The 24,861-nt window shown below is 34.2% G+C and overlaps 1 protein-coding gene and 2 pseudogenes across 1 annotated transcript; 1 reads left to right on the top strand and 2 right to left on the bottom strand.

Moving 5' to 3' along the window:
* Positions 1-4,707: 4,707 nt before the first annotated feature.
* On the bottom strand, positions 4,708-5,616 carry LOC143387151 (olfactory receptor 8D1-like; annotated as a pseudogene).
* A 7,388-nt stretch (positions 5,617-13,004) lies between these two features.
* Positions 13,005-13,282, top strand: LOC143387139 (survival motor neuron protein pseudogene; annotated as a pseudogene).
* A 2,156-nt stretch (positions 13,283-15,438) lies between these two features.
* On the bottom strand, positions 15,439-19,001 carry LOC143391089 (olfactory receptor 8G1-like). Its single transcript, XM_076843652.1, has 2 exons — positions 18,984-19,001; positions 15,439-16,374 (listed from the first exon to the last, which is right to left on the bottom strand). The coding sequence occupies exons 1-2, from the start codon at positions 18,999-19,001 to the stop codon at positions 15,439-15,441; spliced, it is 954 nt and encodes a 317-aa protein (XP_076699767.1).
* Between the last annotated feature and the right edge of the window lie 5,860 nt (positions 19,002-24,861).

Raw genomic sequence — 24,861 nt, 5'->3', positions numbered from 1 at the left:
ACATCCATTTAATTTGTTTCATCTGTCTACTTGCTCTGGCCAGTGTTTCAAGAACTATGTTAAATAGAAGTGGTGAAAGAGGGCATCTCTGTCTTTTTCCAGTTTTTAGAGGGAATGCTTTCAATTTTTCTCCATTTAGAATGATGTTGGCCTGGGGTTTAGCATAGATAGCCTTTATGATGTTGAGGCACATTCCTGCTATTCCTAATTTTTCTAGTGTTTTGAACATAAAGGGGTGCTGTATTTTGTCAAAAGCTTTTTCTTCATTTATTGAGACGATCATATAATTCTTATCTTTAAGTCTATTGATGTAATGAATTACATTTATTGATTTCTGTATGTTGAATCAAACTTGTATCCCTGGGATGAATCCCACTTGATCATGGTGCACAATCTTTTTGAAATGTTTTTGTATTCAATTTGCCAGAATTTTATTGAAAAGTTTTATATCTATGTTCATTAGAGATATTGGTCTGCATTTTTCTTTTTTGGTGTGTCTTTGCTTGGTTTTGGGATCAGGGTGATATTGGCCTCATAGAATGAGTTTGGAAGTGCTGCCTCTTTTTCTATTTCCTGAAATAAAGTGATGAGTATTGATATTAGTTCTTCTTTAAAGGTCTTGTAGAACTGGGCTGTTTATCTATCTGGTCCTGGACTTTTTTTGGTTGGTAGACTTTTGATGGCATCTTCTATTTTGTCACTTGAAATTGATGTGTTTAAATTGTGTATATTATCCTGATTCAATCTGGGCAAATTGTATGCCTTAAGAACTTTGTCAATGTCTTCAATTTTATTGGAGTATAACTTTTCAAAATAATTTCTAGTTGTCTTCTTTATTTCTGTAGTGTCTGTAGTAATATTTTCTTTTGCATCATGTATGTTAGTAATTTGAGTCTTCTCTCTCCTTCTCTTCATTAGCATGGCTAAGGCTCTGTCAATTTTATTTACTTTTACAAAGAACCAACTTTTTATTGGTCAATTTTTTCAATTGTTTCTTTTGTTTCAATTTCATTGATTTCAGCTCTGATTTAAATTATTTCCTGTCTTCTGCTGCTTTTGGTGTAGATTTGTTCTTCTTTTTCTGGGTCTTTGAGATGTAATGTTAAGTCATTTATTTGTTGACTTTTTCTTCTTTTGAGGAATGAACTCCATGCAATGAACTTTTCTTTTAGAACTGTTTTCATAGTGTCCCAAATTTTGATATGTTGTATCTGTGTTCTCATTCACCTCTAAAAATTTTTAACCTCCTCCTTGATGTCTTCCGTAACCATTGTTCATTCAGTAGCATGTTAGTCTCCAGGTGTTGGAGTAGCTTTTATTTCTTATTTTATCATTGATTTCTAATTTCATTCCATTATGATCTGATAAAATGCAGAGTAGTATCTCTACTTTTTTGTATTTGTTAAGATTTGCTTTGTGGCATAATATATGGTCTATTTTAGAGAAGGATTCATGTGCTGCTGAGAAAAAAAGTGTATTTGCTTGTTGAAGGATGAAATATTCTATATATTTCAGTTAAGTCTAAGTTACTGATTGTGTTATTGAGTTCTACAGTTTCTGTTTTCAGCTTTTGTTTTGAAGATCTATCCATTCATGAAAAAGGTGTGTTAAAGTCACCCAAAATTATTAAGTTATGATCTATTTGACTCTTGATCTTGAGAAGAGTTTGTTCAATGAAAATAGACACTCCATTTTGGGGGGCATATATATTTATAATTGTTAAGTCTTTTTGGTGTATGGTTCCCCTGAGAAGTATGTAGTGTCCTTCTTTACCCTTTTTGATTGACTTTAGCTTGAAGTTTACTTTATTTGATATGAGGATGGAAATCCCTGCTTGCTTCCACAGTCCATGTAAGTGGTATGGTTTTTCCCAACTCTTTGCCCTCAGTCTGTGAATGTCTTGTCCTATGAGATGAGTCTCTTGGAGGCAGCATATTGTTGGGTCTTTTTTTTTTAATCTAATCTGCTAGTCTATGTCTTTTGATTGGTGAATTTAGGCCATTTACATTCAGGGTTATTATTGAGACATGATATGTATTTCCAGCCATTTTTGTTTATTTTTAGTATTGAACATGACTTGGTTTCTCCTCTGATTAGATTTTCCTTTAGTGTAATTCCTCCCTCTGCTGATTTTCATCGTTGTTTTTTTTTATTTTGTCTTCATGGAATATTTTGCTGAGGATGTTCTGTAATGCAGGCTTTCTATTTGTAAATTCTTTAAACTTTTGTTTATCATGGAAGGTTTTATTTCATCATCAAATCTAAAGCTTAGTTTTGCTGGATGTAAGATTCTATGTTGGCATTCATTTTCTTTCAGAGCTTGGTATATGTTGTTTCATGATCACCTGGCTTTGAGGTCTGGGTTGAAAATTTGCTAAGATACGAATTGGTCTCCCCCTATATGTGATCTGATTCCTCTCTCTTGCAGCTTTTAAGATTTTATCCTTATTCTGTATGCTAGGCATTTTCATTATAATGTGCCTTGGTGTGGATCTGTTCTAGTTTTGTACATTTGCTGCCCTGTAAGCCTCTTGTATTTGGTTTTCCAATTCATTCTTCATGCTTGGGAAATTTTCTAATATTATCTCATTGAAGAGATTGTGCATTGTTTTGGTTTGAAAGTCTGTGCCTTCATCTATCTCAATAACTATTAGATTTGGTCTTTATATGCTGTCCCATAATTCTTGGATGTTCTGTTCATGGTTTCTGACTTTCTTCACTGTGTGATCAACTTTATTTTCCAGATTGTATACTTTGTCTTCATTATCTGATGTTCTTTCTTCCAAGTGATCTAGTTTATTGGTTATGCTTTCTATTGAGTTTTTTTTTTTATTTGGTTTATTGGATCCTTCATTTCAAGGATTTCTGACTGTTTTTTTCTTGAAGTAATCTTTTGATACCTGTGTTTGCTCTCTTATCTCTTCATTGGGGTGATTGATTTTTGCCTGTATTTGCTCATTTAGGTCATTCTTTAATTCACAAATCATTTTAATTATGAACCTTCTGAACTCATTCTCTGACATTTCATCAACTTTGCTATCCCTGGATTCTGTTATTATAGTATCCTGGTTTGTTTGGGGCACTCTCCTTTCTTGTTTTTTTCATGTTGTCTATGGGTCTTCCTTTCTTGCAGCATGAATCTGAGATATTACATTTTCTACCCTATATTCTTATAGTACCCATGAGGACTCTCCGTACCTCACCTTGATGTTGGAATTCCAGACCCTGCTGGTATCCCTCAGTGTATGTTATTGCATCTAAAAGTGGTGGCAGTGATAGCCAAGATAACTTGAGATAAAAGCTGAGGTGCCCCAAGACGGAAGCAATGTCTTACAGAGATCCGGCTGAAAGGGTGGGCCTAACACTCTATTTGCTATTAGATGCAGCTGCTTATTGGCCCTTTCTGCTGTCAAAAAGTGAGGTGCTACTGCGTAGGGAAGACTATGGTGGTGACTGCAGTGTCCCAAGATGGAAGTGGGTTAGGCTTAGTCTCCAGGTGTGGGGTGGGGAGCAAACTCAAATCTACCCTGCATCTGGGTCCTGGGCAAGTCAGAATGGATGGATCTCGGCCAGTCCTGGGCTCCCACTAGTCTTCTGGTTGGGCTGGAGGCTGGGCTCCAGGGAGAGTCTGCTGGTGGAGGGAGCCTGGATCCCTTGCAGGCTGGTGTGGGTGGATCTGGGCCACTGGGCTTGACCTCCCACAGTAGTCTGCTGGTTGGAAGGGGCGGTCCTATGCCCGAGGGTGGGTTTGGGTGGGTGCCTGCTGGTGAAGGGGTGGACCCGGGCCTACAGTGAGCCTGCATGCCAAGCAGGCTGGTTTGGGCGAGTCTCTCTTCTCTTTCTTACTTTGAAAAATGTATAGCCTAGAGAAAAGTTGCAAGAATAGAACAATGAGAATATTCTTACCCTGGATTCACTGGCGATTTTTTTCCAAGGTTACTTCAGTGTTCTTTCCTCACAGTACACTGCATGATCACCCACATAGGTACATGCACACACACACACACACACACACACAACACACACAGATATCCTCATGTACACATTTTTTTATCATTTGAGAGATAGTTACAAATCATGAAATTTCTTTATTATACTTTAGCACATATCCTCTAAAACGGAAGACATTCTCCTAGGTAACCACTATATAATTACACCACTAGGAAATTTTAACACTGGTGCAATTCTATTGAATGTATAATTCACATTCAAATGTCGTAAGTTGCTCTAATGATATGTGTTATTAGTTCTTTCTGTTTTACTTTTACCTGAGATCTAACATAGCAGTTTTCATTTTCCTTTAGTATATGTAAATTTAGAATTGTTTCTCAACTGCCTTCTTCTATGATATTCAGATTTTAAAAACATACACTAGCTCTTTTACAGATTACCTTTAAGGTTTGATTTGTCTTTTCTTCTCATGAATATTAGATTCAGATTACTATACTATACTATATTACATTAGTTATATAAATATATACAATGGGTAAGAGAAAGACTAGGGAGAGTGAAAAATCACTGGGAGTTGGAAGTAAGGACAATAAAAGGGAAAATGAGGGTCATCAAAAATAAACTATTTAGATATTTTGGTTTAATATTGAAAGAGGTTATTCTTATAAACAAGCAAAAATTAAGATAAAATCTATGTTCAAAATTGTCTTATAAAAATACATTATTTTATACACAGATCTGGAGATCATCCACCATTCAAAATTTGTTAAAGGCTTCCTTGACATCCTTGTTCCTAAGACTGTAAATGAGGGGGTTAAGCATGGGAATCACTGTGGTATAGAACACAGAGACCACTTTCTCCTGAGTTGTGTCACTAATAGTTAGTTTAAAATACATGAAGATAATGGAGCCATAGAAGATCCCAACAGCTACAAGATGGGTGTTGCAGGTACTGAAGGCTTTGGAACTTCCCTCAGCTGAGCGTATATGCAGGATGTTGGAAAGGACGAAGACATAAGAGATAAAGATGGCTAGAGCACATGAAAATACATTAAATGCAACCATCATCAGAGGCTCCTTGTTGTAGTCTCTTGAGCAAGATATACTTAGAAGAGGGAGGATGTCACAGAAGTAATGGAGGATGATGTTAGTTTCACAAAATAAGTGACTAGATACATTGCTGGTATGAACTAAGGCCCCAAATGCCCTTATGAAATACACTCACACACACAGTAGCAGACAGACTCTGTGGCACATGGTGACACTGTAGAGTAAGCGGTTACAGATGGCGACCTAGCAATCATACACCATGGCAGTCAGCATGTAGGAGTCGTAATGCCAAAGAAGCAGAATACAAAGAGATGCACCATGCACTCGGAAAAGAACATAAAATTCTTCTCTGACACAAAGTTCACCAACATTTTAGGGATTATGACAGAGGAGTAGCAGAGATCTATGAAGGACAAGTTACTGAGAAACTAATATAATACATGGGGGTGTGAAGCTGAGAGCTGATCCTGATTAAAATGACCAAGCCCAAGTTTCCCAACATTGATACCACATAGATCAATAGAAAAAGAAGGAAGAGAGAGAACTGGAGCCCCGGGATATCTGTTAAGCCCTCCAGACAGATACAGTTGCTGAGGAATTATTTCCTGTGCTCATTCTTCTCCCTATTGTTATAGGTAGAGTGGCACAAGGGGGACGTTCTCACTGGACAAATATTGTACGATATGATATGACTAGATATACTTTTTGCTTGTTTGTTTGTTTGCATTTATCCTTCTTATCATTCTTTGAGATTTAAGGATCAGTGCTTTGGTGTCCAACCTTGATTTTAGGAAATTATCAGCTATTGTTGGTTCTTTATTTGTTTCTTATTCTGATATACACACAATATATATGGCATACTTTTTGAATTAAAATTCTTGGGTATTCTGTTCCCATTTTTCCATTTTATAAGCAATTATTAATTAATATCAGCTTCTTTTATTCAAGAACATATTTAAGAGATATTAAAATAAATATACTAAAAGATAATAAAGTTTGTTTTATGAAGAAAATATCTTTATTTCTTTTAACTACAAAAATAATGTCAAAATTGTTTCTGAACTTGATATTAATTCCCAACGGTAGGACTTGATGAATGCATTTTTCTTCCCGTACAGAAAAGAAATGAAGTTATAAAGGGGAACAAACCAATATTACAGGGTATCAGTGAGATGTTTGTGGTTAGTGGGGGTTCAAATGTATGGGTACTCCCTGAGGCATGAGTAAAGAGCCTCCAAGAATGGTTACTTGAAGAACTGGAAGATGAAGCATTCATACACAGGCTCCTGTTGCCATTAGGTTTGCCTTCAAATGAAGGAACTCTCATTAATACTTTATTGGCTTCAGCATTGGTGGAGAAGTCCTCAAGATAAGTATAAGAATAAATGGTGCTCTTTATCTTTAAGGTCAGGAATAAAGCCAGGCTCTCTTCTCTCAGCACTCCTGTTGGACATCACACAGATGGGCAACTAGCCAGTAAAAAATGGGTGAGTAGGAAAAAGACAATGAAGGGTGACCAGAAACCACAGGGAGTCCTATCTGACAGAGGAACATAGGGAAGATGGGGCTTGGTATGTTAAATTCTCCCCCAGCCATGATTACTTCCCCATAAGAAAAAAATATTGTTTCAAGAACATATCACACTCTATCAGGTGGCCTGGACCCTCCCTCATCATTAAAACTATCACAATCTCCAAACATCCTGGCAACCTAAACATCAAGATACTCATGAAGGAAGCCTACTGAAGGCTATTCAAAGGGCATTAGACTGATTAAGGGATCAAAATTAATGAAAGAACAGGAATACTCAATTTCCTTGAAATTTCCAACTCTGTGATCGTAACACCTTCCTTTCTTGGAGAAAATCCATGCAGTTCCTATGCTATCAGTCAAAAATCAAAAGGTAGACTTGAAAGGGACTCTCTGGAATCTTTTCCATCTTTCCCCTTAAAAAATGAAGTGCAGGGGGGACATTCCATCCCTCTCCTCTATGAAAGGAGAATTTCCCTTTCCCTTTTTTCTCTCTTCTAACCAAACTCATGCCTGTTACATCATTTACCTATTCTTTGCAGGAAGACAACCCAGTCTAGCTAGCCAACATCCACATAGGCTCCATGGTTTTACTTCTGCAAATATAAGTTCCTTCACCTTTAGATTATATTTTTCTAGGTCAGATTTTGGCCCAGTTTTACTTAGCTATCTGTAAATACGCTCATAATAACAAATAAGTTAATAGGATTTTGGGGCAAGCAGTTTGGATTTCCCTTTTAGGAATGTTAGGGATGATTGAGAGGTTCATGGTTATAGTCTGGTTTAGCTAAAACAGGTTAAAAAGTCATCTGGGATGTGGGTGCCCTAAGAGAAAAGCAAGAAGACATGAATACTGGAATGATATTGATACAATTAAATGCAGCAACATTCAAATATATGAATAAGTTATGATGATGACAATAGAGACCAGGAATTTTTTCCACCAGGAGGTGCCAGAGAACCATAAGCTAAAAAGTTGTTCCCATGACAAGGCCAGTGAGGCCTCAGCGTCTATTTAGGAATAGAAATCTTTAAGGATTTTAGCCACATTGCCAGAGTTGTCAAGAACCAATTATCCCAAACCAATCATTGGCCTATAAATTCATGATGTGTTGGCAAAGTGATACTGGGATACATCCTAATTTCTGAGAAGTGCTAGGCCATTTATCATAGGCATGGTTACATTGTTACCAATGTATTGGGGCTTTTGATTTAGATGCCCTGTGGTGGGTGTAAGCCTTATATTTTCATCCTGAATCTGAGAGTAACCATCTTTGACACTGTGGTATAGATAATGGAAGGTGAGGAGTAGTTAGGCTTAAATGTGTTTTAACAGCTGCAAAAATTTAAAGATTGGTTTGCTCTAGAGTGAAAATCTTTCCATGACCTGGCTGTAACAAATTCTCAGTTATAGGTCATAATTTAACAGCTGCATTGGTGGTGGTTCATAAAGAGTATATCTCTTCCTCCTCTTCTAACATTAAAAATTGTAATTTTATCCAGTCATTCCCTTGTAAGGAAGATACCCACCAAGGCAGTCCAGAAGTACTGGAAAGAGGCAATAGTACACATATACAGTAATTATCTTTCTGTAACCTAGTAGCAAACTGTTGAGCCCTGTCTAGAAAATAGTTAATTTCAGTGGACTTATCTAAAATAATAAAGAATGAGATGAAGAAATATTTACATATCACCACTATCTTTGTGGAAGAGAAATTTTAGGTCTTCTAATGGAGTGCAGGAGTTTAGGGTACTGGGGATTGAATTCAGGAACATTCAACCACTGAGTCACATCCCCAGCCCCTTTTTTTTTGTATTTCTTTAGAGACAGGGTCTAAATGAGATGCTTTATGCCTTGCTGTTGCTAAGGCTGGCTCTGAACTTGCCATCCTCCTGCCTCAGTTTCCTGAGCCCTTGGGGTACAGGTATGTGCCACCATGCCTGGCCTCAGTTTCTTGAGAAGGAGAAATTTCCCTGTGAGTTGATCCAGGATGCCAACTTTTTAGCTGAGACTGGTGGTTCCAGTTCTCTTGTCCAAGTACTTTTACTGAAGATTGATAAAACCACAGGGAAGGGCCCCTTACAGATTGGATCAAAATTTGGGGAATTTGAAGGTACTGTCTTGACCATAATAAGATCCCCATGATCATAGAAGTGCACAGTTTATATGTGGAATATCTATAGATTTCTGCTTGAAATTTAGCCAGCTTTGTGATAGGGGCCACCATATTTGCAGTTTTATGTTCTTTGAGAATATTATTTCATAGGAATGGCCTTCCATATAAAACTCGAATGGACTAAGCCCTAGTGTCCCTGAAGTGTTTCTAATTCTGCATAGGGCCAAAGGGAGTGTGTTTCTTGAGTAAGTTTTCCCAGATATCTCTTTAAGATATCAATATCCTTCTCTGCTTTTCCCAAGGATTGAGGTTTCCTTGCTCAATGGAGTTGATATTTTATGCCTAGGACTTTGGATGTCAAATATTGTTAAGATGAAGCATCATCTATAGAAACCACTGCGCATATCACCAGGTGGAATGGCTCATAGTTAGCTCTTTTACCGTTCTTTCATTAAGTACCTTTGCTTTTCTTCAAGGAAAGCAGAATGGCCAGTGAGTGGTTAAATGGCCACGCCTCAAGATGAAAGTGCTGAATCTTGGAATGATGTTTTCCATGTCCTGAAAGAAAACAGCTGTCAATCAAGATTGCTATATCTAGCAAAACTATCCTTCAAAATTGGAAAGAAAATAAAAACCTTCCATGAGTAGCAGAAAGTAAAAGAATTCATGACTTGTAAACTAATACAATAGAACTTGCCCAAAGAAATACTCCACGTAGAAAAAAATAAAAAGCAAATCCCAGATCTCACAAATGCACTAAACATTAAAAATAAATCAAAATGGCAGAGAGTCCATTGTTATACAGAATAATGTATGATGCTATGAGGAGAAAAAGAAAAAAAAAGTGTCACATTAGATTGGATAGAGAGAAAGGATGGGAGAGGAGGGGAGGAGTAGGGAGGATAGGAAAGGCAGCAGAATAGAACAGACAATATGATTGATGTATGTACATTACATGTATGTATTATATGTCAAAATACATTCTGCTGTCATGTACAACTAAAATAAATAAATAAATAGATAGATAGATAAATAAATAAATAAATAATTAAATAATTAAAAAATGGCAGAGAGTAATAAAGATCTTTCTATAATATCATTTTAAAAATCTTCTCCCTTATTTTTTTCTGTCATGCCTTTATCATTCAAAAGTTCAAAGATATAGACTGAAATACTGAATTAGAAAATAATATCTAACTATATGATACTTTCAAGAAAATAATATCTAACTATATGATGCTTTCAAGACACTTGCTTTACAAGTAATGACAGACATAGACTGAAAGTGAAAGAATGGAAATTGATATAGCATGTAAATGGAGTCCACAAACAAGCAGGAATATGTACTCTCATATCCAAAAATGCAGACTTCAAGCCAAAATTAGTCAGAAGAGACAAAGGAGGTCACTTCATACTGGTAAAGGGAATGATATTAGAAGAAGATATAGTGATAGCAAATATTTATGCCCCTAATGTTGGTGCACCTAATTACATAAAAGAGACTCTAGTAGAAGACTAAAGTAGACCCTAGCGCAATAATACTGATACTGATTTTAGCACATCTCTCCCACCATTTGGTAAAGTCATCTATACATAAATTAAGTCAAGACTCTTTGAATCTGAAAATATAAATCAAATAGACTCAAGAGACATTTACAGAGTATTTTAGCCAATAAAAGCTGAATACACTTTCTTCTTAGTGAATCCTGAAACTTTCTCCAAAATAGACCATATTTTAGGTCACAAAGCAACTCTTAGAAAATACCAAAAAATCATGTAATTCCTTGAATCTTGTAAGGTCATAACAGTTTAAGATTATAAATCAACATCATAGAACCCTGAAGAAACTATACATACGTCTGTGTCATATACATGAAAATCAAGAAAAAATATGTAGCAGTAGCAACGGTGTCCCAGAGCAGGAAGACTCAGTGTTGTTCTGGAGCGTCACAGGCCAGAGTAATGATTCTGACATTTGGGAATAAAAGCTTATGCTATGAATATTTGTTAAATCATTTTTACTAAGTATTTAGAATTCTATGCTTTACAAATTGAACAAAACAATGTATTTGAATATTGGAGACTACCTGGAATCTCTTTCTGAGAGTATGATAAGATTTAAGATTTCAGAGATTCAGTCTTGTGGTTGACAGTTTGGGATACTTAAGAAATGAAAACCCATGCTACAATCCTAGAATGTAAGGTTTAAGCTGAGTGACTGAAGTTTCAAATTTATTTTTTATTTGTCCAAAACTTTCATAGTAGTTCTGTAACATTTCCCTCCAGCTGGCCTTCATGAAATTCTACCAAACTTTTGGGGTAAAAGTTAGAATGTTTAATCCATTAAATACTACAGTAACTCTCACAGCAAACGAAAAACAAAATGAAAGCTTTTTCTTTGTTCTTTCTTGCTGCAGTCTTAAGTATTTTGTCATTGGTTACACTTTAAACTGCCACAATCTAGATCTTCAGAAGGAGTGTTGTGCCTAGTTCTGGACTGACCCAGTGTAAGTGGGGGGAGCATCTGAGTCAGGAGGGTGCTGTATTAATCTATAGTGCAGAAGCACTTTTTGTTGGTGGTGTTTTTTGTTTTGCTTGTTTTGGGTTTTGCCATTTACAGAACATTGTGCAAAGATACATTTGAGCACATTTTAAAATGTGGATTATTCATAACAGAGCAAGTTTAGTTTTAGTAGTTCCAAAGAATGAATAGATAGCAGTTTTATTTAAAAATCCTAAGACTTCAAATGATTTTTCTTACTGTAGAAATTTAAATGAGACTTACTAGAAAAAATATATTTGGATTTAAATATGTTATACAAAACAAATTCACTTTTTAAGTTTTAAAATGCATTTTGCTATATCTTTTGTTTTCTTCTAATTGTGACTTGTATTTTGTGATCTTCCAAACAAAATTTTATAAAACACATTTGACACTGATATGTTCTGTTTGCATGATAGTCCAAATAATTAATAGCAAAGTGAGGCTTCATTGTCTTACAAATTGATTAAATGTTTGCATAGTTTAGCAATAGAAACATTTTATGCTAAGGCATCATCTGAGATTTGTTTATAAATATGAATCATATCATTAAATATACTGCCTTTCTCATGGTAGTAGAGTTATGTGTCATTTTTAAATTTATATTATTTTCTGAGATTGTAGCATGTTCTAAAAGATGAAGAAAAAGAGACCAGCAACATATTTTAATATTGTGAAAATTTTTTCATGAAACCATCTAGTACTTGACAATGTAAAACCAGTAGATAGTGATTTCCTGTTACCTTGAGAAACTTACCTCCTCTTTTTCTAGCAAACTTCAGCATCAACTTTACAGTCCTTTTATTTGTTATTTGAAAACTCAGTTCATTCAATGTCATAATTCTGTCTTCATTTTCATAGTATTTTTATGCCTTAGAGTAAAGCTTTTACATTGCCTTATCTATTTGTCTGCCTCTGGCATGATTAATATGCTAGCATTTGAAGATATATCGTTTTGAGTTACTTTTGAGAACACTGTCTTTATCAAAACTTCACAAAACATGTGAGTTTTGTATTCAGTAATTTGATTTTTTATAGCCTTTGTAGTAGGTAAAAGTATCATTTGTTGTTGTCATTTGCATTTTCCTAATGGCTAGTCATGTTGAATATCTTTCTATCTATCTCCTTAGGAGAATAGCTATCCAGGTTTTTGTTCACTTGTTGTGTTGATGTGAGGTTTCTTTATACATTTTGTATCCCAGATCCTTATCAGATATATGACATGCAAGTGTTTTCTCCTATTCTGTACTCACCTTTCTTTCTGATCTTCTTGATCATGTCCTCTGATATACAAAATATATTGGTTTAATAAAGTCCAGTTTATCTGTTAAAAAAAAAGCTTATGCTAAAGCTGTGGCTTCCTTCAAGCATGCTCTAAAGAATGGTGACATTTGTGAAACTTCAGGTAAACCAAAGGGCACATCTAGGTGAAAACCTCTTAAGAAGAATAAAAGCCAGAAGACTGTTTCAACTTCCTTGAAACAGTGGAAAGCTGGTGACAAGTGTTCTGCCATTTGGTCAGAAGATGGCTATATTTACCCAGCTACCATTGCTTCAGTTGATTTTTAAGAGAGAAACCTGTATCGTGATTTACACTGGATATGGAAATAGAGAGAGAAAAATCTGTCTGATCTGCTTTCCCCAACCTCTGATGTAGCTAATAATATAGAACAGAAAGCTCAGGAGAATGAAAATGAAAGTCAAGTTTCTAAAGATGAAGGTGAAAACTCCTCTAGGTCTCCTGGTGGAAATAAATCAAATAACATCAAGTCAAAAGCAATTCATGGAACTGTTTCCTCCTTCCACTACTACCAATGCCAGGGTCAGAATTGGGACCAGGAAAGCCAGGCCTAAAATTCAGTAGCCCACCACCACCTTCACCACCACTTCATGTTGGTTACCTACATTTCCTTCAGGCCCATCAATAATTCTCCACCCCACCCCCACCTCCGATATGTCCAGATATCTCTTGATGATTCTGGTGCTTTGGGAACTATATTACTCCCTTGGTAAATGAGTGGCTATCATATTGGCTATTACATGGGGTCTCAGACAGAGTCACAAAGAAGCAAGGTGCTCACATTTCAATTAAAGAGTAAGTCTGCCATCATTATAAAATTGAATTTTACTTTTGTATAAATTTTATGACTTGTGGGAAACTGATGTTTTTTGAATATTTAAAAAAATTGAAATGTAAAAAGTTGAAAAGTTAAAGGTATTTTGATGCCCAAACTATCCGATAAAAATTTGATCTACATCCCCACTAAAATTATATTGGTGTCAGAATGTCATCTCACCAAACATGCGCTGGTGGGTCACGCAGACAAAATGTGCTTTTACAAAAACAAAAACAAGAAAAAAATCCTCAAGATTTGGTGACACTTAGTATTACTTACTAGCAGTGGTCAGAAAACCAGGCAGCTTTTAAATTTGTGATGCAATATAAAGTGTACTGCATTATCTATGAAGTGTCATTGTCAAGAACGTTTAACTGAAATCTAATCAAGTCTTTCAGTCTGATCTCCCATTTACAGGGAGTATGGGAGATGGAGCAACAAGTTCCATGACATTACTAAAGAAGCTGTCAAACAGGTTTAGAATATAAAATGTTATGGAAGATAACTGGCTTTGTTTCTTCAAAATATCAGGGTCAAGAAAGAAAAAAGGAGTTGGGTTGGGTAACTATTCTTGATTAAAAGTTACTTAAGAGACATAACAGATTAACATAATGTGAGATCTTTTATAGTATTGGGGATTAAAACCTTGTGCAAGCTAAGCACCAGCACTACCTCTGGGCTGTCTTCAGTCCCCAGTGTAAATGGCTTGAATGCACTCTGGTTTGAAAACCCTTTATAAAAACCTTGAGTTGGGGGCAATGAAGAAATTTTGAATATGGATTGTATTTTAAATATTAGATCATTCTGGATTTTGTGAATTGGGATAAAACTTGTTTATAGAACAATGTCTTTTAATTAGTTCATGAAGCATCCAGGAACAGAATGTTATAGTGGCTCTAAAATATTTGTAAGTGGTTTCTCCAAGTGTGTTCGTATATGAAGCATATACAACAAATTGTTTATCTCACTGGTGTGTATATGGATTTCACTGTACCATACTCTCATTTTTGTATGTTTAAAAGTATAAAACAAATATATTTAATTTGTAAAAATTAGAAAAACTTTTTTAAAAAAGAAAAAATATGTATTGCTTTAGGGACTCCATCTTTGATGACAAGATTAAATGAATGAAGAAATCAGTTAATTGACCAGTGGTCACACCTGTACTAAAATCCTGCCACAGAAGAAACTCAAGACTAAGACTTATAAAGTGTATGATAGGTTTGAATGTCATCATTATCTCATAGATCTTTGAAGAATTTTCCAAAATGAAACATAATGATTTTGAACACAAAATATGTATTAGATAATATTTAGTTTTATTTTAAGCAAAAGCCATATGTAATTTCTTAAAGAGATTAATGATATATTAATGGATGTAGATAGTATAGGATACATATGGTTTTCCTAGAAATATTTCAAAACAGAAAAAAGGATAAAATTATCAAGGAACTAATGGGTGGTAGTGGCTCTTCTACATCCTGGAGATACGGCAGTATGAACAGAGGAAATTACATGGAGATCTCAGTCTGATCAGTTTAAAATATAAGCAGGAAAGAACAAATTAGAATAAAAGGGGAAAGAGTGTGTATATTGGGTTGGGCACAAGTTGAACACATATATCCATTTGTAGCTTAGATTTTAAAGTACTATTCAAATTTCTGAAGTAATACAGAATAAACAAAATAAATAAGGTATATGAAAGAAAAGGACAGAAAAGGGACTTTTTTTCAGGCTGCAATGTCTCCATAACAAGGAATTATAGCCATATTTTTAAGTTTTATTCAGTTTCATATATATGGAAGAAAGAAAGTTGATAATCACATTTGGAAGATGGACATTTCATAAACTGAGTTTTGGTCAATTATATAAAAGATATAGAAGATGATGGGGTTGGTACTAATGGGTATATGGATCAACACCAACCTTAGCATTTCTACTAATCTTTGCCTCTGTGATACATATGAGATAAAACTCTACCTAGAAAATGGCAAAGGACCATAAAAAGAAGAAGTAACATAAAAAATCCTAGAAATATTTAAGGATAGTCACAAATGGACTAAACATTACTTCACACCATGTGGTCATCAATGAATTAGATCTGATAAATAATCCCACACATTACTTCTGTTCACAGGAAAGTTTCTCGGTGTAGCATTTTCTTCAGGGCAGCACTAACATCTTTATTCCTCAGGCTGTAGATTAGAGGGTTCATCATGGGCACAATAATGGTATAAAACACAGAGGACACTTTTCCTTGGTCCATGGAGCTGACTGCTGATGGCTGCAGGTACATGAATGCAGCAGATCCAAAGAAGAGAGCAACAGCTGAGATGTGGGAGCTGCACGTGCTGAAGGCTTTGGCTCTGCCCTCAGAGGAGCGAATGCGCAGGATGCTGGCTATGATAAAGCTGTAGGAGCTAAGGATGGTCAAGGTGGGGACAAAGATGTTAAATGTGCCAAAAAACAGAATCAGCACTTCATTGACATAGGTACTCGAGCAAGAGAGCTTCAGGAGGGGAAGAAGATCACAGAAATAATGGTTGATCACATCAAATTTGCAGAATTGGACTCTAATCATGCAGCCTGTATGAGCTGATGCACAAACCACACCTATAATAAACACTCCTAAAATCAGGGAAAGGCAAGTCTGAGAGGACATGATGACATGGTAAAGCAGTGGGCTACAGATGGCCACATATCGATCATAGGCCATTGCAGCCAACATGTGACACTCAGAAATGGCAAAAATGAGAAAGAAGTAGAGTTGAGTCATGCATCCAAGGTAGGAAATGGTATTCTTATCGGACACAAAGTTCACCAGCATTTTGGGGGTGATCACAGTGGAATGACACAAGTCAATCAAGGACAGACTGCTGACAAAGTAGTACATGGGGGTGTGCAGGTGAGAACTGAGCCCAATCAGTATGATCATGCCCAGGTTCCCCACCACTGTGAGCACATAGATCCCTAGGAAGAAGAGGAAGAGGGGCAGCTGGAGCTCTGGCTGCTGTGAGAGTCCAGCCAGGATGAACTCAGTCACTGTGGAATGATTTTTTGTCGTCATGTCCTCTGTTCAGCTTCTGAAGGGAAAGAAAAGAAAAAAGCAAACCAAAACAACAACAATAAAGAAACATGTTTGCTGGAGGGATTTCACTTTTCTTTTTATTTACATGTGGGTGCTCCATACCTATAATTTCCAGTTTAGATGTCCCCTTAGTGTTTATATGATTGTTTGACCTGGGTCAGTTAAGCAAAATTTGCTTCAATTTAATATTTATTAAGCTTTATTTTCAATAAATGTATTTTTAAAAATTCATTGTTAGCCTTGAAACCATAATTTCTTCAGCTCTTGCATTTTCAATAACTATATTAACCCTTACTTGATTCTTTGAAACTATAAATGTATTTTATATAAAAATGTTTAGCCAACTTAAATGTTTTCAGAAAATTTAATTATCTAGAGAAGTTAATATAAAAATAGCTGAGTGAAAGGTTGAAGAGAGCAAGCCCTGCCTAAGTTTACCAATCTTTAATAACATCAAAATGATTCCTGACACAGGTGAACAGAGAAGTTATTATTGTCAGATTTTTCAATTTTTTTGTGAAATTATCAGATACTATTACTAAAATTAAGCAATATCTACACAACTGTTATGCAAATCTGCAGATTTGCTAGAGCAGCTCACAATTAGCTGGTTTGTAGTCGCAGTACCAGTACTTGAGAGAAACAGACTTGGTCCTTTTTAATGTCAATGTTCCTGTGTTCATATTATGACTCCATCATATATTAATTTATACCCTTGGGCAAGTAAAATACCTTTATTTGTGTCTTAACTTTGTAAAGATACAAAAGAAATAAAAATGTTACCTACCTCATAATAGAATTGGCTGAAACATCAATTAGTTGATGAACAATATTATTATCATGCTCATATTAACTATTAACAATGTATCAATTAGAAAACAAGCTCTAGTTATGCATTCAAATTACAACAATGCAAATATTGATATCCCAAATTTCTTTAATCTTTTGTGAATTAGCATGGAGTTCAAAGTAGGATTATGCTTTGGGAAAACATGAAAATATGAATGTTGTCTCCTATTGTGTTAAATTATGAACAGACAATGATTGCACATACCAGAGTAAAACTCCGAATGGAATCCAAATGAATTATAAAAAAAGAAGGTAAAATGAAAAATAATCTAAAAATTTATATCATACTTTTACAATGAAATAAATGTGACAAAGTCATAAATTTAAAAAAGGCGTAACCTATAAACATTTGAAAGTAAGTATTAAAAAGAAGCTTTGAGACCTTGCACTAGTTATTATACTCTTAGAAAGGATGTAAACACAAGCACATAAATAAAAAACAAAAGGAAAGCAAATAAAAATCTTACCATAAAAAGAATTAATTTGTACTTCATCAAAAATAAAAACTATGTTTCAAAAGATACCTTTAAGAAAATGCAAAGGCAAATAGAAGGCAATAAATATGTATAAGAAAGAGCTTTATCCAAAATATAAAAATTATCATAATGTGAAAATAACAAAATCTTTTTAAAAATAAAATATCCAAACAGATACTTTACAAAGTGACATGTGAGTTAGCATGTGAAGACTCAGCATATGCAAATATGCTCAAGGTCATTAGTCATGTGGGAAACAAGCACCAGATGCCTCTTCATATGTTTATGGGAACAGGTGAAAAACAAAACAAAATCAATTAAAGCTGGCCGCAGAGGTGTTCCCCTATAATCCCAAGGCTCAGGAAACTAAGATGGGATTGCTGAGTTCAAAGCCAGTCTCAGCAATGGCAAGGTGCTAAGCAATTCAGTGAGACTCTGTCTCTAAATAAAATATAAGATAGGGCTGGGTATGTGGCTCAGTGGTTGAGTGCCCCTGAGTTCAGTACACAGTACCCCCCTGCCCCACAAAATCAAATCAAGTCAAATCAAAACAAATCTCTGTCAATACCAAGTATTGGAGAGGAATAACTAGTCTTATTTTACAAAACTTCCAGGGAATGTAAAAAATTTCAAGCAACATGGAAAAGAGTTTTGTAAATTTTTATGAATTTAAACATATACTGTGAAATTCAATATGACTTCCCCTGAGTTTTACCCATGATAAATCAGACTTATAGGAGAATGTGCATGGCAGCTTTATTTCTAATGATACCAAATTGGAGAAAACCCAAATGTTCATCAATATGTGAATAGATGAATACGTTGAGGTACTTATAAAATGTAATTAGAATGAATTTATACTCATTTTTTAAATAGGAAAAACTATATATATATATATATATACACACACACACACTATACACACACACATCACACACTGACAGAAATATTAAAAAAACATTTTGAAATATAACACACAAAATTACAAAATTTACTTTAAATATTGGGATGTTTGCACCAGTGTAATAACCTAGAAATGTGGTTTTCTTTATGTAAAAATTTTGATAATGGTTTCAATTTATTTCATAAGTCTCACTTATCAGATTTTTTATCTTACAGTTTTCCTAAGTTGAAATTCCAACACATTTGCCCATTTTCCAAGTAATCAAATGAATTTCATTAGTTTTTTTAAACATTTACTTAATAAATAATTTTTAAATACTATACTATAGCTTTTTTATAATAAGTGTAAATTATGGGTATTTTCCTGTTTGTGTTCATTACTCAGCACTCATTCTAGAAGTTTTCTAATTTTGTTTATCGGTCAATTTAGGTAAACTCACTCTTAATTAGGCTGATTTTATAAGTAGTGTATTTATTTTCCATTAAAAATTTTCCAATGACTTTATTTTATTCTTTACACTTTTCTTCGATGAGTTCCTGTTCTTTTCTAAACTTTATAAAGTACAAACTTGAATCAATACTTCATTTTTTTTGGTAGGGAGGGTACCAGGGATTGAACTCAAGGGCACTCAACCACTGAGCCACATCCCCAGCCCTATTTTGTATTTTATTTAGAGACAGGGTCTCACTGAGTTGCTTAGGGCCTTGCTAAGTAGCTGAGGCTGGCTTTGAACTTCTGATCCTCCTAACTCAGCCTCCTGAGCTGCTGGGATTACAAGCATGAACCACCATACCTGATCAATACTTCATTTTTATTCTATTTTAATGTGTACATATGCTCTAGAAATTCCCCCTCTAATTTAGTTGTATCTCACAAGTTTTGATATATCAAGTTTATAATAATATTCAGGTTAAAATACTTTGCAATTTGTTCCATTTTTATTATTTCATGGATTATGTACAGTGCATTGTGAACTTTAAAAGTGTTGGGTTTCTTTTGTAAGCTGTTTCTCTTTAAAAAATATTTTTGTAATTTCATTTTGTTCACATTATGCACATACTCTGAAATATGTAAATTATTGCAAATTTCTGCAGTTTTAATAACATAGCATATGATCTAGTTTTATAAATACTCTTAATACATCTTAAATCAAGTTTAGTTTCAGATTTTTGAATAATGAATTATTTCTAATTCTTTAAATATATTATTTTAATATTTCATATGGACAGTGAGTTTTTTGGCTGCTCTTTTGATACCTACTGAGCAAATATGGCAGTACTTAACTAAATTTTCTTTCTTTTTCTTCCTTTAACTTAATAATTATCAAACCCTTTTTTTGCCATGAAATGGAACACTTTATATTTGGCATATCATCTTGTTTGATGCCTCCTTTCTCTTTCACTACTGTATCAGACATTTATTTTTGTTTAGTGATTACAGATCATATCATTCTTCCTCTTCTTCCATTAGGTCACTCTGTATCCTTATACTAAAATATATTATTTGAAATAAGTTACAAATGAAATAAATTTAAATACGCTATAATGTAAAATAGCACCAAGATAACATTGAGAATGTAGCAATAAATTTAATAAATGCATGCAATGTTTCTATAATGTAACTTCCAAATAATCCTGCCACAAATTACAGAAACCCTTAATAAATGTAAGCATTTACTATGTTCATGATTTGACCACTTAATATTGTAAAAATATTAAGACTCTCAGATTTATGGGTAAGCTCAACATAATCCAATTCCTGGATATTATACCTAAATAAATATTAAAATACCTGAGGAATCAATTGGCTACTTACAAATATCTCTCAGAATTTATAGAAAATATTGCCTTGGCCTGATATTGGAGAAGAGTTAATATATTGACTCTTAAGCAGTTATAAATATCACTCTCTACAAACTCAAGATGATAAAATAATGTCCTTCATGCTCTTCACCCCTTTCTCTTTGAATCTGTCTCCGCTTTACTCTATATACAGGATAAGGAGATGCTTTGAGTTCCAGAATCCAATGTTTTTCAAATCAGAGAATTTTATATCGAATCCAATATTTCAGCCAGATCTGTAGCTGACAGTTTATCCTCACTTCATAGCAGTGGGTGGATTGGGATCTTCTAGTTTGATTGTGAATGAGATAGAGTAGTGTGGGCTGTTGCTATATGGTCAGATGCAGAGCACACCTGAACACAAAGAGTGTTTATGAATCCAGGGATTTCCAGTAAGATTTGTCATCAGAATCATCTAGGGCGTTTACAGCTTTAACAAAAACATGATGAATTTAAAAGTGTGAACATGGTTATGATGAACTACAAAATGTACTGCTTCACCTCTGTATATAGATAGGTATTTTCTTAGCTTTTTCCTCCAGGGGGAGGGAAGGAAGGAAGGGAAAGGAGAAATACTGGGGAGTGATATCGACCAAATTATATTGTCATATTGTGTACATGTATGAATATGTATCAACAGATCCCATCATTATGTGCAAATATCATGTACCAATAAAAATATGGAAAAGAAGAAAACTTAATCTCTGTAGAATAGCTCCAATAAACATTTTGTTTTTAATTTTCTGAAGGTTATATGTACAGCTCCAAATAACTTGCTCATATTACTATTTCAGGAATTGTAAACTTTGAACATTATACCAACCTTCCATATTATAGGCACGATGACATTAGTTAACCAATGCCACTAATTCCTCTCTCATTGTGATATTTGACAGTTTTTTTTAATTTTAGGTATGTGAATAGCTTATAGGACTGTTAAAATATTTTCAAAATTCTTTATTCATAAGCTTTCACATTTTTCCTCAACATATCTGGAGAAACTGTGTTTGTTTGTTTAATTTAGATCTCTTAACCCTGTACCAGATTTTATGAATCAGAATCTTTCAGGAGGGGTTTAGAGATCAGAATTTTTAAAAAACAAAATAACAATAATAAAACAGCAAACCCCCACAAAACTATCAAAGTAATTCTGATGATTAGTTGAGTTTGGGAAAAATTAGAACTCATCCTGTTAATACAGTTTCCAGGTTTTAATTACAATTGAGATGTTAATCTGTGGTCACCAAATTTACAGATGAAATAAATCTGGAAGGATATGCAATACAACTAATTGTTGAATTGATTGTTAATACATCTCAACTGGTTTGTGTTAAGAATTAGAAAAATGTTATGCTAGAGTTCACCATAGTGAAGTATATAATGTGGCAATCAAACTGGAGTGAAATCACAGAGACATTAAACTTTGAATGCTCTCCCTAATTCAAAATTATGCAGTTAAATGCATTTGAAATTTTGTAATCATTTAAAAAGATATTTTCTATTATTTATTTTTTTAATCTGCCAAGGATGAATATGAGACTGAAAAATACCTTTGCCTGTGAAGCAAATTATGGTTCCCTGTGATCATGAGGTCAAATTCTAAAAATGCATGACTATATATTATATTTAATCTTAGTTATTAATACTTGTATCAAAGCTAGTTAAGTGTGGTCATAAATTATGTAACATCCAGGCATGAGATTAGTCACTGAACACCATGACTATCAAATGTTTTTTATTCTATTCTCTTCTTTACAATTCAAATGAATTGTAGTCATCATGGTAGGGATCATGGTAGGGAGTGCAGTTGGAAAGAGTTTCATGAAATTAAAACTGAAGTTTTCCTTCTGTGAGTCAAATCCCCATGGTATAGTTAACTCCCTGTGGTCATTAGTACTCCCAAGTTACTGTACTAGTCAATGCTGTAGGATAATAACAAAACAGGAGAATGTACACACATATGTTTAAAATAGTTAAAATAAATGGGATTAAAATCTAGCAAGGAATATATATATATATATATATATATATATATATATATATATATATATTAAATTCTAATCTTAGTTTAAAAAAATGAATTCTTCACATATGAGATATCAGGTTTAATGCAATTCATATAAAAAATTAGAATTCCTTATTAATGTAATTATCTCCATGGAACCATGGACAGTAGATAAATCAATGAGAGATTCATATCTAATTTGTAAAGATACAATGCTATATACTGATGGCTAAAAATTCAAATAAGATATGTAATATAAATTCTAACTCAAGTGCCATGGAATTGGAATATCAAAAACAGTTCCAAATGGCACTGAGGTTTTTGTCCTTGTTTCTCATGTGTAGTGGATGAGCTTGTGGTTTCTTGGCTACTTTCTGTCAAACACAACTGTCTTATCCACTTATTATGGTATGCCATATTAACATCACCATTTTCCATGTGTTTTGGGGGTTAGGAATCACTGTTCATATCATACCTGGAGTTTCTGGTTCAGTTATGGATGTCCTTTTTAAGGAGGTACATCGATAAGATGGAAGCCACACACACACAAAAAAATAGCTATTAAGAGCTTAGAAAATGTTTGAAGGCAAGGGGATAATTAGTAGGAATTTTCAAATATCCTAATGTAAACAAAAGGAAAGAAAATATTATTTTGTGTATGCTGTTTGAAAGACTTAAGGACACATCCTTTATTTAATATAAAGAAACTATTCCGATATTTGAGTTCTTAGAAATGGAATGAGCTGCTTATTTCTAGATCTAAGATACACTTGACCAAAACCAGATGATGGTCCAATTTCTGGAACATCCAGAGAAATACTCCAAAATTGCTCTTACAATAAAGCCCACAGATTCACAGTATCTCTTGTCCCCTCTCCTTTCAGTTCCTGCCATACTTTTTGGCTACACAGGAACAATTTATTTCTTTCAGTTCCTAGAATAGATCACCTTCAGTCAGCTGTTTAACATTTTATTCACCATTTCTTTTTCATGACACAGTCTTACCAGCACCTTCCCCTCTGCCCAGTAAACATTTGCTTCTTTTCAAATAACATTTAAAATTGATGTCATTATGGAAACATGCTCTAGTTCCTTGCAACTGAGTGAAACTTCCTATTCCAGACTAAATACCTAAATTCCTCCCTTTTAGACTCTGGACTATGCTATAAGTCAGGTGTTGGACCAAACCTATTCTCTACATCCTAAGAACTAACAAAATGGCTGGCATAGTGTGGGAGTTTTTTTTTAAAAAAATGTATTGTTAAAAATTGAATAAATAAATTTATTTTCACAGTTCCTGAATTTTCACAGTGATTACTTCCAGACCTAATAGTTTCAAATCATAGGTGTGGGATGAAAACACTCACCTTTCTTCTGTTTGAAGCCTCAATGCCAAATTGTATTTACTGCTTGAAAAGTGCACTAATGTAGGTGCAGGGTAGGTACCCAGTATTATGCAGTCTTCGGTGTTAAGAGGGTAGGGCATAGTCCTCAGTCTCAGAGTCATGTTTGTTGTTGGTCTGCATCACTGGTCAGTGTCTCAAAACTTACTTTTCAGTTTGTTTCACTTGATCCTCAATTTCACAGTCACCTGAGCAGTTCTGGTTGTTGTCTCTGAAGGTTATTCCTTGATTTACTTATGCCTGGTACCAAACAACACAAAGCACACACTCTTAAGGATTTCCATTTCTCAGGGATAATACTTTGGGGAATAAACAGCAATTAATATTAACATTTCCCCAGTTGATTAATTTTCTCTATCAAGTCTAAACTTAATAATTAGTGGTAATGATTTGAGCACAAGGACATCTATGTTAAAATACGGATTGCCATCCCAGAGTGGGGTTTGAGAGTCTGGATTTCTTACCAGCTCCTGTTCAGTTTTACTGTTTCATAGCCCACAGTATGAGTACCAGGTGTTAGAGAACTAGTTACCTTACTGACAACTTATATATTACTAATATCAGATATAAAGAATTTACTTATTTGCACAAAAATGTTTGATTTTATATCATGTATAAGTGGGTAATTTAAATAATTGATTCATGAATCTTATCTATTTGTAATTGTGTTTTAGGAATCATGATACATTAGGATTAGTAAAAGTGATGTAACATATCATTTACATGTTAATTTTACCTGTAATTCCTTTTCACTTCTTATATCTTTATATTTTTTCCTAAAAGAATTCTCAGACTGAATGTGAATTGTGAAAATGAATGAATCTCAGAAAAAAATATGGATAGTTGTGTGTTAGGTGCTCTGAGAAAAATAGTGCAACGACTTAAGGCGTGACTACCTTAAAGTGAATCAGGTATGATCTGGATTAGTATTTCTACTTGCACTGCACATTTAAAATCAATAAAGAAATGTTTTTTTGTTTTGTTTTGT

This window comes from Callospermophilus lateralis, chromosome 2 (genome assembly GCF_048772815.1).
Source record: "Callospermophilus lateralis isolate mCalLat2 chromosome 2, mCalLat2.hap1, whole genome shotgun sequence".
Classification (NCBI taxonomy): Eukaryota; Metazoa; Chordata; class Mammalia; order Rodentia; family Sciuridae; genus Callospermophilus; species Callospermophilus lateralis.
Note: the sequence above shows the minus strand (reverse complement) of the source record. Positions and strands in the feature narration are given on the sequence as shown.